Source organism: Lycorma delicatula, chromosome 4, assembly GCF_047948215.1.
Source record: "Lycorma delicatula isolate Av1 chromosome 4, ASM4794821v1, whole genome shotgun sequence".
In the NCBI taxonomy this organism is placed as follows: Eukaryota; Metazoa; Arthropoda; class Insecta; order Hemiptera; family Fulgoridae; genus Lycorma; species Lycorma delicatula.
The window spans coordinates 175,152,217-175,167,305 of NC_134458.1; the positions used below are offsets into that span (position 1 = coordinate 175,152,217).

Sequence of the window (15,089 nt, forward strand, 5' to 3'; positions counted from 1 at the left end):
ATAACTCTCGGATTGCTAACTGTGAAGATTTGAAGGCGAAATCATTAGTGCATCTGCCACTATCGATTACGATGTGTTGCTTCGTTTTTGGAAAGAGTTGGATTACCGCCAACACATTGTACGAACAACCAATAAAGCATATGTTGAATGCGTGTGATTTATATAAAATGGTATTAGTATGGGTCCCGGACCATTGCGGTATTCTCAGGAACGAACTCTGACGAGGCTGCCCAGAGAGAAGCAACAAATGGCCTCCGATTAGAATAAACATGGGAGAGTGACTTCTCGAAGACAGTCCATGTCAAACTATGTACACAGTTAAATAAGTTCTGGATTCTGAGTCCTCCCGCGTTCTTTCATGGCATCCGGGAGAACATCTTTCAGAAACTTTTATCCCAAACAACAGAAAAGACAAAGTCATTCTAGCTCAGCTGAGGAGGATTGGGCACACAGACCTGACCTACGCCCATATTTGGCTCTCCTTAGTAGAACTGTGTGGTGTGCAATGTAAAACGGTCGGTAACCACTTAAAGATTTCTCAATGTTCAGGTCTATTCCTTGATAATTAATCCTGAATTCAGATTTGAAGGGTTTACTCAACCGGAAGAAGTATATAAAAACACTGTTGCGTGACTGCGATAGTGCAATAAATCGATTTTGCTCACATGAGAACCCTTACGGAGTACTGTATGTGCAGTAAAAATAGTCTAGTGGTCATGTTTTTGTTTTGACATTTATTATTCTAGTGTTTGGTGTTTATTATATAATTATATTTATGAACACTTTTTCTTTTATTTTCTATTCCCCTCCCGTGAGCCGGACCCACAGCTAAGTATAACTCAGCCAAGGGGAGTGTCCTTTAACTATAACCGGCCTTCCCACCCACCAGCTGTATGTCCGGCAAGGGAGATCGGCCCGCCGGTTGGATCTTTTTTATTGTACCAGCCTCTAATCCTCTGCAAGTAGACTCTGGATCCAGCAATTCTGCAACCTTTAACCCCTCGCAGAAGGCCAGGTCTTGGTCTTGTCTGTGTCTTATGCCTCAAATGAGAAGTCCCCAAGAGGAGCCCCCACCGGGACTCTGATCTTAACTCCCCTCTATTAGATGTCGAATTCTGAAAATCTTCATCACAACAGGAAACTGTCATAGCAGTACACGTCATGTATGGAGACCCCAACTGATCATCGGAGCTGGCACACCAAAGCGTACCAGTCCTCACAGCTGAGGCTGTCAAATGCCTCCCGCTAGAAGCCCCTTCTCCCCTCCTCATCATCTTTAGCTTGAAGTAACATTTAGGAAAAGAGGTTGAATGCGTCCCAACGAGCTGCAGAAGCAGTTATGTGAGTCAGTAAGGATGCAGGTGTCAAGATAGAAATCCGTGCACGAACCCTATGTTCCTCCCATTCAGTGCACTGAAACAAGGTGTGTTCGACAGTGTCGTGCTCTGTACAGAACATTTATTTGATGGTGTTACGCCTTCCAATTCGGTGTAGATAGCTTCCAACGTTTCCATGGCTTGTGAGCATTTGTGTAGTGTAGTAGTCGAGGTCACCAAACTTTCTTAAACACCACAGTCGCAGATCCGGTATCAGGATCCTCGTCCAGGCTGCCGTCTCCCCAGCCAGCCACCTATCTTACCAGACATTACAGGTCACATCCCGAACCAGGTCAGCCAATATTCTAGCATACCGTCCTCTCCTTAACAAGTAGAACAATGGGGATGATACCAGATTACACGCAGGCAGCATCATATGTGATGGTCCTATATGATTCAATGATTCCAAGCTGCGATCGTCTGTGCAGGCTCTAAAGTCTAGCGAGGTTTCTTTTAATCTGTAACTTTGAGCCCCAAACCGGTGCAGCATGTTGAATGATGGTAGACATGATGACACTCAGTTTCGACGCTCGAGGGGCCATCTGGCTGAAGAGAGTCGTTTTAGAGCAACAAGTGTGTTCTCTGCCCACTCGCAGACCGCGATGATGTGGGCGTTGAATCTGCACGACCGGTCAAAAGTCACCCCAAGATTACGTACAGTGGGTTTGGGTGGGATCAGATGTTCTCCGATGCGTAGATCTATCCGGACTACCTTCTTGCGACCGGCTAGAATGATGTATTCACTCTTTTTTGGTGATAAACATAGCCCGTGATCCGTCAAGCATCTCTCTGTACTAGTAAGGGCCTCGTTGCCCCGGTCCTGGAGGTCCCGCTCGGTCTACCACCAACGAGGATAGGCAAGTCATCATCATAAACAATCACCTCCGACTATTCCGGAAGGTGAAGATTGAGAACTCCATCGAACACTACGTTCGAGAGGAGGAGGCCAAGAACAGAGCCCTGCGAGACCGCCCTGACACCCGAAAGCGTAGTCCCCTTGCTGTGTCTCAAAAATAATCAAAATCTGGTGTAATAGATAGGAACTGACTTCTTTCCATCGCAGAGCGTCAAGAATAGCGTCCCATGGGACCGAGAAAAAAGCATTGCAGACATCCAGTAAAAATAGTATTGGCAGCCGTCTCGTTCGCCAAGTGCCCCGCCCCACCTTATGCTGTCCGCTCTCCTTTAGTAGGGGTTAAATGTTTGACCACCCCTTTCAAAAACCGAACTGATTCCTATGAACACTGAGGTTTTTTTAAGTCCCTAATGACTGTTAAAGTTGATGCGATATAAACAAACAGCGGAAAAGAAAGAATATCTTTAATATATGTTATAGCTTATTGTAGAAGTTAATTTTAGACTGTACATTGTATAATCAGTTAAAGTTTCATTGATCTATTACTGGATACCAATAATTCATCAAACACGAAGAAGATTATCTCTAAGTCTTAGAAATCTGATATCAATTATTTTATTCTTTATAATTATTAATAATTGTTGAACAATATTTTTTATTTAAAAATTTCATACAATTTATTTTTTTATAAAACAAAAACTCAAATTTGGTATTGTATTCCTTTGTTATAAACCAGAATATTCATGATTTCAAAATAAACTTTATACATTTTATTACATTTTTCTGTAATAAAAAGTCATGAAGATAAGTTTAATTACTTTTTTACTAGTTTATTTGTTAAAACCAACAGCACCAATTCAACGAATAACAATTCTTCCAAACAATAAAATTTCAAACTAATGCCGACAATTCCATTATATGTAATAATATTATTATTGTTTTTAGTACTACATTCACTTTAAAACGAAATGATTCTGATGTCTTCTCTCTTTCCCTATGTATAATTTTTTTCTGTTTTATATAAGAAAAAGATAAGCCATTTAATCTGATATTGTGGAATCTGTACCTGTTACGGGAAAAATTAAAATTTTAATTAAACTGGGGATTTTTCTCTCCCACACGTGGTCGGAAACCTCATTAAAAACGTTTGAAATTTCGATGCAGTTTGAGCCTACGTGCCTTGGGACCAAACGAACTAGCAGCTTTATCAAGATTAAAAAATGTACTGCGCGTGATTTTCTGAGAGGATTGCTTCTTCCTTTTTTTTACTTATTATTATTATTATTTTTGAACTCAAAACAGAATTTTCCTCTCTCGCATAGTAAAGTTATTATTTATCTTTTACTGTAGAAATTAACTCAGTTAATTCCTTATAGAACTGAAATTTGAAGTTCGTTTTACCCAAAAAAAGTAATTATGTTTTTAACCCTTTAATTTACCAACCAGTAAATCTAATTTTTTTGTAGAATTTAATAAATTTTCACAGTAATAATATATTCAATATATTACTTTTTAACATCCTTTTACTCACACAATATCATCTATTTTAAAAATGTAACTGCTGATTGATGTCTAAAAAGATACATAGTGACCCTGTTGTAGACGCGGATTTATACCTGCTGTATATACCACTTTCATCAATTTTTACTAAGTGTTGTACCACATAAAATTCATTTTATCATCAGTCTGTAGTGAAAAGAATTCATCCGTCATTCCCCTAAAAAATAAATAAATATATACCGGAAGTCTAAAACCACCGTTTTAAAACGGCAAAAACTGGTTTTTTCATAAAAAAGATAGCCCATGTTAATTAAACTGGGTATACTCTATTGATTGCTGATATCAACCTCCGATTCCCACCGAAAGTGAGTTATCCAGACCGGAAGTTCATTTTTTATATATGCATATTCTGACCACGGATTTGGATTCTACGTTGGACATTAATACCTAAATTTTGTTTTAAATAATAATAAAACAAATAATAATAATAAAATTTATTCAAATACAGTTGTATTTTTTAATTTTTACTATAGAATCAACTTTCGGTCTGGAAAACCTACTTGCGGAAAATATCGCTATTCAAAAGAACGAATTCTGTTTAAGGTTAGACATTATTGCTGTTATCCTAAAAATTTATTATTCGTAGTTGAAAGAACTTTCATAGTGACTTGGCACGAGATCCATTTCAAAGGTCATTTAGAGGTCAAAAATCGGATTTTGATAAAAAAATGTTTGAAACAAGGCTTAGTCGAGTTTTTGAAAAAAAAAAATAGTTTTTGTCGTTTTAAAATGGATGGACGGGTGATTAGAACACGAAATATATATTACAATGATATTTACATAATTTTTTCAGGCTAAATTCTTTGCAGTTGGATGAGTGAGTTGCCGAATTAATGTTAATGTTCAATTTTATTTTAGGCAAGTTACATCTATAGTCTAAAAGGATCAGGAAATAAACTAGGACGAGTTGGACAGACTTATCTATTTTTCCCAATCTCTCTGACACATATTTATTTTTTAATTTATCGTTTAATTGTTATGTACAACCATCACTATCCTTTCCTCGATTGTGACAAAAGGATACCGTTGTTCTTACTGAAATTAATTTTTCCTTCTAAAGAGTATTTTTATTTTCATTTCTTCTGTGTAATTCATTTTTGAATGTATTTTGAATTCAGTTTTCCTGGCAGATTACTACTTCTTATTTGAATGTAAATATCTATCTGAAATTTTTTTATTGCATCAACAAAGTGAAAAATATTTTGATGCGCATTATTAAAACGGTGTCAAAATAATTATTGAGTGAAACAATTCAAAATGTGTAGCTCTTTCTGACGTTATCAATTGAATTCATGAAAATGGTTGAAATTTTGTATTTACATTCATAATATTTTATGAAATAATCATCGAAAATACAACGTACATCGGTTTTACAAAAAGTAAGTCAGTAGAAAAAAGATATTTTTTTCATTAAATTCTTTAAAAAATTACTTTTATTTTTAGTAGTTTCTGTAAAAATTCATCAACGTTGAAAGAAAAAAAAACAATGAATAATCACAAATAAAACACAAATAAAAATAATTTAAAAAAAAAAATTGACTTCAGTCTGTCTGGCTTAGTACATATTTACTACCTTAAACACGTGTTGAACAACTTTTTTCTACCTAACTACTTGACGGGTCTGACCATTAGTCGACCATCAATTCAACTCGACACATCCTTTTTTTCTACTTAAAGGATTAAACCTTTCTTTCCCTGATGGTGCAACTCGGTGTTGTCCAGGATTAACTATTTTGAAATTAATTCATTACAAAATAAAAATTGTATAATGGATGGATCAATCCGTTGTATTTTAATTGTTAAGATTTGGTGAAAAATCAAATAATATATTTTGTTTTTTTTTTTTTTTTTTTAAATTACGTATTAAACACATAAAGTACTTACAAAGAAGTATACTGAAGGAAAAATCTAAGTTTTTAATCAGCCAGTTATTTTAAATTTTTTAAATTTAAAAAGAAGATGGAGATTTTGGGAGCAATTCATAAAATAAGAGACCTAAAAATGTGAATATACGTCGGATGTACGGTTAATAAGAAATTAATATAAAACTTCTTAAGCGAGACCAAGTTTAAAAAGCAGCAGGTGTTTTTGAGATATGATAAACTTATTATTAATGGTAAATATTAACCCTTTAACGAACATAAGCAGGAAGTTGTGTACAGTGATGTTTGGAATAAATTGGTGTTGTTACGTGTCACCCAAAAACGGGAAACGTCTACGTAATTTATCAAGCGTAATCGGTACTGTTTTTTAAATACTTCAAATAATAGATAGACGGCTTATGAAGTAAGAGGAAACACAAAAGTAACCTACATTTTGGTGGGGCAAATAAAATATCACGTTGAAGGAGAAAATGGGTACTGAGGAAAAAAAGATTTGACAGGAATATAGCAGTAGCATTAACCACGGCACAGTAACCCGTGGTCTAACCAAGGTAACGGAAAATATTGTATTCGTAGTGTAAGGAAAACGGAGGCGCAATACGGTTGGAGAAAAGAATATTTCAAACAGAGTTAGGTATAAGTATTACTTGGAATATTTTATTTTAGAACTATCATAATGTTTTTTTTTTTTTTTTTTTTTAATTTCGGTGACGTGAACGTAGAATAAAAGACTGTTATTAATTAAAAAAAAGTATATACATATATGTTTATACTTTTATTACCATATGATATATATATCATATGATTTTTTTTTTTACAGTGTAGTTGCAAATTACATGCACATTTCGAAATGCTTTTATATATAAAATTACTTTACATTTGACTAAATAAATGACGGACCACATATTAATTTCATACCGGGAAATTTTTATAAAAAAGGCGTATCAAATGGAAATGTAGTTCAGTAAAAAAAGAAAGGTTTAGTTTAATGCAACGTACAATATTTACGAGTAATGTATATTTCAGGAAGCAAAAAATATAGGAAATTTATATTAACTTTCACCCTAAAAGTTTTAGATTTGACAAAAAATAATGTCACAATTTTTTTTCTCTAATAACACCGTAGATACAATTTTTTTCCTTTTTCCTTCTTTTTTTTTATTTTTTTTTAGTGTGCTTTGTTTTGTAAAACATGAATTTCGATTATATAAAGTTACACACACAGTAATTTGAAGCTTCTTCTTTGCTTTGAACCATTTGATAGTCGTCTATATTCCATTAAGCACTTAGCCAAAGAAACCTATAACTTAACTTCATTATTGTTGTAATCTTTGTTATTACCGATATGTTTGTCCTCGTTTCCTTGAATCGTATTTGCGATTGTTTCTCTTTCAATTCTTACATAACACCGTGGTTATCAAAATAACATACCCCACTTGATGTACAAGAAGAGTTTGTGTTAAACTTTGTTCTCTAAATATGTTTTACAATGATTAAAATTAAGCATTATCTTTTTATATCAGTTAGCTATTTTATCATACGTAAATGATCTGACAAATATAAATTACATAAAGAGAAACGGAAACCAGCGATTCGTTTCGTAAAGTACAATACTTAATAGAAATAACCTAATAAAGTATAAAAACAACTCAAAACTGAAACTTATGCTATAAAATTAAACTACAATAATCATTAAATAATCTCTTCTAGAATTACGAATTAAAAAACCAATAAAGAAAGTCCTAAAACACCATCACAAACTCCAAAAACCAAATAAATAACCAAAAAATAATAATCAAAATCAAAATAACCCATGAATCCAAAAATAAAAAAAAGAATAAAGTAATAGATATTCAAGTCCTAAAAGACATAAAAGGAAATGCCTACGAACAAATAAAAAAATAATTAATCTAAAGAAATAACCAAAAAAATAAATAATTATCATAAGTAAAGTTTAGGATAGTTTAAAAAAAACAATGATCTTGTAAATCATAATTTAAAAAAAATTTATCTAAACAAAATCAGTAAAGAAAAAAATCATCTTTAGTATCCAAAACTAATATTTTATATTAAAATACTTACTGAATTTTTACAAAATACATAATAATCATTAAAATTACACTACATTAATCATAACAACTTGTAAAACCTAATTACAAGCTTCCATAATTTTAAAATTTCATCTAAATGAAAATTTTAAAAACAAAGTTATGTTATTTAAGTATCTATAATAGTATTAAAAAATTTTTTGTATGTCCATTTTTATTATGATAATAAGAATCTTGGTTCTCCAGATTAGCACAAGATTTGTATAACTTGATTCACGAAGAATGAAAAAAAACTTTGAGCACATGTTCTACTGGTGAAAATAAAAATAAATTTCATATAAACATAGTTCGGAAACGATTCATTAACGACTGTCGGCTAGTGAAAAATTTCTCTCTGGTTTCTACACCTTTAGTAAAATTATACACACCGTAATTATTCAGATCAAAACTAAGGGGTACATTTAATGGTTTTATATGAAATCTGACCTGGTAAATTGAAAATAAAGGTCTTAGGATTGTATTTTTAGTATTTTCAAGAAATCTGGAGTCAAAAGACAAAAGATTGGATCTGAAAACACACTATTTTAGATTTGGCGGAAAATAACTTTGTTAAATGGGTAATAAACACATAAAAATTTTAAACAAAACTTGCAGAGAATTTTGTTTTGAGTAAAATTGTGTGAATTAGTCTACAGAAACTAAATACAAACCTAAAAATTACAAATTTTATTAAAAACAAAATATGTCAAACTGTGGAGAATTTTAACCAGGTATTAAACGAAACAAAACGTTCAGTATTACAAAACAAAATAATTATTTTGAAAAAATGCAAATACAAAACAAACCTTAAAAACAACCAATTAAAAATTAAATAAATTGTTGAAAATATACTCCGCCGCAGTGAACATAGCAGTATGCCCGATGAACAATGGTTTTGGTGTCTTTCCGTATCTCAACGGGGTTGTTTTGTATTAGTTATACCGCACTGAGAATTCTAAATAACTCTTCTCTATTACACCTTTCAACATATATTATAAACATACTAATGATTTCAAGTAACCCCACAAGAATTAGTCCAGAAGTGTTAAGTTTGACAACCTTGGAGTCCTGTTGATAAGTTCGCCACTTCTAATGTACTATTTGCATAAATATGTTTTGCTTTTAATAAACTTCGAAATTCTTACGTTTGTCTTGAAAGTTTGTCTAGATATATTAGAAAAAATTAGCATTTTTTTCATTTCGTTTCTTTTTTTTTCAAACGTGTATTGGTAAACTTCTAAACATTTTTCTAACTATTTTTAACTCTATCTTTTTTTTATTAATTTTCATCTTGCTTAAAATACATTTCTTTTTATTAAAAACATATTTTTTTCGGAAAAAATAGGTTTTCCTTAAAATATTCAACAGATATAAATTACCATAACTGTACTAAGGCTTGTATGATTCTTAATTTAAATTTTAAATACCTCAAATATTTTATATGACCGTCGATTAATATTAAGTAAATTCTTGAATTTTTTTTATTACTATATGTACTTTTTATTTTTTTCATAATTTTTGTATGGAGTAGCATATATGAAATCTAGCTCAGATTAATAGCCTACAAACTAAGCTAGATTTCTTATTGTGGTGAGCTCTTTGGCATAATTGCCACTTGACAAAAAGATCGTGTATTTGAAGATGAAATGTAAGTAAGAAAGTTATTTGGGGTGGTGTTACCGATAATTGATCATTTTAATGGATTTCCTATATATTCTAAAAATGTATGTATCTAGTTTGAATTTAGAGTTTTTAAAAGTTAAATTTTAAATCTGCTGTTTAATTGTCACAATGAATCTTGCACTCGTGAAGTTTTTTCTGTTATGTTAAATTTTACTTTGTATTAATCATTTAAATGTTGTAAATGTTTAATGACGTGCGACTGAAATGATATAATAATTATTCGTTAATAATATAAAGTAATACATTTGCTTATAAATATTTTAAATTAAAATAATAAGTTTTATTATATTTTCGTTATCCAATTTGAAATTATTAAAATTTCTTTTAAGGGGATTTTATTTTAGGTAACACGCAATTCTGTAACGGAAGAAACTAGAAAATGTCATGCTTTATCAGGAAGGGATAAAATTAGTGATTAAAATTAGTAAAATTTTCATCACGCAATTTGTGAATAGCTTTGAACAATCTATTGTAATAACAGCTTAAAAAATTATGTTTATATAGTATTACTTAAGATAAAACTTTAGAAAGTTAATTTTTTTATTTATTTTTTTCAGGGTATCGGTTATAATTTTGACTTCAAATTATCATACAAATTACTTAGAGCGAACGAAGCTCATTTAAGATATGGTAACAGCAGTTGGAGAGGTGAACTAGTTCCAGGTAGTTATTGTGACAGAGTATTAGATCGCTGTGATATGAGGCCTTGCCGTATACAATCACCTAACTACCCTGGCGTTTATCCACGTAACGTAACATGTTATTATCGTATAGAACACAGAGCTGTACCGAGAGGTAAACATGCTATGTTAGCTGTGAGACAAAGAAATTCTCATAAGATTCACATTAAGGATCAAATCGTTAAATACGACAGGAGTCAAAGAGTTCTCAGGTAAGAATTTTTTTTATACGTAGATAAAAGATTCCTATTGTACATTATGAATCTGTTATAATAATATTAGTTATTGTTAATAAATGAATTTCTATTTCAACCGTAGATAAATTTATTTAGTATTTAAGAAATATTTTCATTTGTTATAATTTTATTATAATTTAGCTAGAAACAAAAGAGCTTTCCTTTCTGGTTTTTGAGTACGCTACATAATTTACTCACCTTTGTCTTCCCCGTTTCCATCTCCATTGTCTTTCTCATCCTCCATTTGCACTTATCTTCTTCTTTGTTCCACCCCATTTTCCTCTTCTTTCTGCTTCTTTCGTTTTTATTATCTTTCTACTCGTTATTTTTTATTCGTTTTATTTTTCTTTTTCCTGTAATCTTCCTTCGTTTTTCTGAACACGTTTCTCTATCACCTTCACCGTTTTCCACCTTTCTCCTCCTTGTCCACTTTTTTCTATTCTTCTTTTCTTTCATCTTCTCTACATTCTCCTTCATTGTTTTCTCTCCTCTGCTCCTTTTCCTTCATTTCTTTTTCATTGAAACCTATTTTCAAATGCATTTGCTATAGGCTTCTTTATAATTCTTTCCTGTAATTTTTTCATCCACTTGACATCTGTTATTTTTACGTCTGTGCCTACCTCTCCTAATTTCTCTACGACCTTTTCTTGTTTTTATGAATAGAAATAATCTTTTTTTTTTTTGTAAACCTCGTTAATATACTGTAAGATCGTTCGCTTTACATAACATTCTACCGGACATTTGTTTTACTAAGAATAAAATGATTGTTAGAAATAATTTTTTGCTAAATACTGGTATTAATTTATGATTATTCTCTTGAATTAAAAAATGGATTTCCTTTTTTTTCTGTGGTAGTATAAATGTTTACGCTTATTTTTTAATATATAGTATGCAGTTTAATAATAACATTAATCTCACAAATAAATATAATTTTCTTGCAAAGTTTAACTTCCAACCGCTGCGAGACACTGAGACTGATGACAAAAGAATAGACCAATGACGAGCAAATAAACGACGGGCTTCATGCTTCATGGGTGGTTGGTCAAATCCGTTCTGGACGATAGATTGAATTGAAACCTTCCTTAATCTGTTTGTTGGAATTGCAGGATTTTCTTTTCTGATTCAGGATTCTGTTATTGGCGCACTAAATTATCGAAAGCACATAGTCAAGGATGTCACGGTATAAACCGCTGTCAACTATGTCACGCCCCAACAATCGACAGTATCAACAGTTCTACACAAAAACATCACCCTGAATCAAGAAATCTTTGAAAAGACCGATATCGATATGCTTTCTCTAATGAAGAACAATTGCTGTAAAATTTATTACAATCGCACTGTCCTCACAGATAGACCAGTGAATCACAATCGCCCTGAATCATTGTAGTCAAGAAACAGTAAAAGATCACCTGATTACTGTCTTTACCATACCAGTGGTTTCCAATATGAAGAGGAGACAATGAAAAGACTTCCAGACACCACTACTTGGGAAATGAGATCATGGAAATATGGGATCAGTATAAAGTAAAAGTAGAATCCGTAATTATCGGCAAACTAGGTGATATTCCACACACTCTAAAAAACCTGAAATTGAAAACCCTAGGTGTTTCATCTAGCCTCTACCTAGTCATTCAGAAATCTGTAATTTTTGATACGTGCAAATTAGTGAGAAAGTATATTAATTCTGAACTGAACCGCTGAAAGAACTAAAGAATCAGAAGCTCTCGGGATATTCTGATGCAGTCCTATGACATTTTATCTAATATACTGCCATTTACTGCATCTTAATAGCCCTCATTCAAAATAAGAGTCCAGACTGCCTTGTTCAAACAGACAGGTTTTTTTCAGTATTTGAGATCTGTAAGAGAAAATAATATTAAATATTTTTTTCTTGTTTAAAAATAAATATTGGCAATTTTTAAAATCGTATCATAATGACATATCAATAAAAGTTAGCTAAAGTTAATATCAAGATATTATAGTGCATGATGGTCGGAGCCAGGAAAGCAAAATTGCCATTTTGTAGTCTTTTTTTATAAAGAACATGTATTTTAAAATCTTAAATATGTCTCTCGTTTAAAAAAAGCGGGTAGAGAAAAAAACGTATTTATATTCTACATTCATCATATTTTATACTTAAAAAGAAATAATTTTTGACGTGTAAAATAAGTTTGGTTGTATTATTTTGATGAAGACTTCTGTTGACGTAGTACATCGGTGATACTAACAATTGTAATTGTTATAGATGAAGGGTGGTTTATATTGTAGTGGTAACAGAAGTCGGTGAAGCAGATTATTGCTGTAGTTGTCGGTTTGCCTCGACTTAGCTCAGCAGGAGTAGCAATCATGACTGAAGTGGCGGGTCTCGGTTCATTTTATGCACGTCACATTTTACTGACGAGATGAAATACACAGAGGGATGAGCCGAGTAGCACTGTTGAACTCGGTCGGGAAGGGTGAGTCTCGAGAAAGACGAGTTATCGCCCTTCAAGATGAATTGCTCCGACCAGACCACCGTATCCTTTTCACTCCTTTCACCCCGTTCTCTTTTTCATTCCGTCATACTCTCTTTCATCCTCTCTTTATCACAAGACTATCTCTCTTTATGTCGAGGCGTATACAAACAAACTTATACTGACACAGTTCCCTTCTGTTTTATATAAACATACTGAAGACAATCTTCTTGGAATATATAATAATGTACATTATCTTCATCATGTCGTGCCGTCACTTAACACTTATATATATCCAACTTTACAGATTTTACTGAAATTTTTCATATAAAACTTCACAAATTACCGGTCGTTTTTAATATTTCTGTCAGTCACTCCTTTTTTATTTATTATTTTTGTAATATTAAGTAAATTAAATCTTAACTAATTAAAAATTACAAACAGGATAAATACAAATATTACGTTTATTATTGTAGAAGAAATAGTTATTAAAAACAAGGGGTTTTATTTAAACATCCTGTGACTGAACCGGCGGATTTTTCTTCCTTTTTTTTAAAAATGTATTCACCATAATTTTAAAAATCTTAAAAAATAATCTTAATAATGTGAGAGGTGTGTACAAAAAATTATAATTTTTGTGGCAAGATTGTATTAATATTTTTGCACATATTTACCAATCTTTTTATATTATTTTTTTTTTATTGTGAATGAATGACTCAATTTAATGATTCTAGTAAAATCAACTTTCCACATACATAATTACGAAAATTTCTATCTAAATATTTTTACAATAATTATGTAATCGATAGGTAATTATATATATATTAGTTATTTACATATATCTACAAACCTTTCTTTTTCCTGTTTAGCCTCCGGTAACTACCGTTTAGATAATTCTTCAGAGGATGAATGAGGATGATATGTATGAGTGTAAATGAAGTGTAGTCTTGTACATTCTCAGTTCGACCATTCCTGAGATGTGTGATTAATTGAAACCCAACCACCACCAAAGAACACCGGTATCCATGATCTAGTATTCAAATCCGTGTAAAAATAACTGGCTTTACTAGGACTTGAACGCTGTAACTCTCTACTTCCAAATCAGCTGATTTGGGAAGACGCGTTAACCACTAGACCAACCCGGTGGCTTATATATCTACAAACCAAAAGCCGGCAATCAAACTCAAAAACTCTAATTAGTTAATCACTGTTACCAGATTGAACAGGTTTTATTTTAAGTTGATATTTTCAAAAATTGATAATCTTTAACGCATATTTTAATATCTGTAATAAATATTAAATATATTAATAATATTTAATATCTAATTTTCAAAAAGATTATTAAAAATATGAATAACCTTTTTTTCTTTAGTTTAGTATTGTTTACAATAAAATCTGCGTTTAAGAAATATTATTTGGAGGAAATATTATTACAAATTTACAATGTGGATTTTTTATTCTATTAAAATTTATTTAAAAAAAGCTGCTAAAATTGGTCAAAAATTTGGTATACAAATCAATTAATTCAATCAATCTCACTCATAGAAAATGTATTCTCCAGAAATTACGCAAGTAAGGTTCTAAATTTAACAAACTATTTTTTTCTGAAAGTTAATCATTTTCAAGAGTTAAATCATACTTCTTGTAATACAAGGTCTTTTATTTTTAGTTTGATGCCTACTTATAAAATATTGAAGAAAAAATATTGTAGGCATATTATTTTAACAATAAACGAGTCTTCAATTTTAATTTTCAGGCTATAAGTTTTTCTGTATTTATAGCGCACTATAAGGCTAATCTGATTTACAAGTCGGAATTTTTTCAGATCTCTAACATAAAAAAAAAAACAAAAAGAATTTACGTTTGTATCTGTTTTTTCCTGTTTTTTGTTTGATATATCCAGACCGATGAAAGAGCTATGGATTAAATTTGGAACAAAGATTTCTGTATATGAGTCATTAATGTGATTTAATTTTGGTCAAGAGGCAGGGAGATTCGTTCCTTACAGGTCCCCGTATCACAAAATTTGAGTTAAAAGGGTATGTAAACTTTTCTCGGCTACTCCATTCAAGTCATAGAATACCTTGCATAGCTTTTTCATTGTAAAGTGAAGTTTTTACATTTCAAACAGTTTGGCCGGCCTCCGTGGCGCGAGTGGTAGCGTCTCAGCCTTTTATCTGGAGGTTCCGGGTTCGAATCCCGGACAGTCATGGCATTTTCATACGCTACAAATCATTCATTTTATCCTCTGAAGCAACATTTAATGGTGGTCTCG

At 31.6% G+C, this 15,089-nt stretch overlaps 1 protein-coding gene across 1 annotated transcript in view; it reads left to right on the top strand.

Moving 5' to 3' along the window:
- The window catches only part of LOC142322980 (uncharacterized), a 410,052-nt gene that overhangs the window by 296,926 nt on the left and 98,037 nt on the right, over positions 1-15,089 (top strand). Inside the window, exon 5 of the mRNA XM_075362075.1 lies at positions 10,003-10,337. Within this exon, the coding sequence (XP_075218190.1) occupies positions 10,003-10,337 (335 nt within the window). The remainder of the gene's footprint in view (positions 1-10,002; positions 10,338-15,089) is intronic.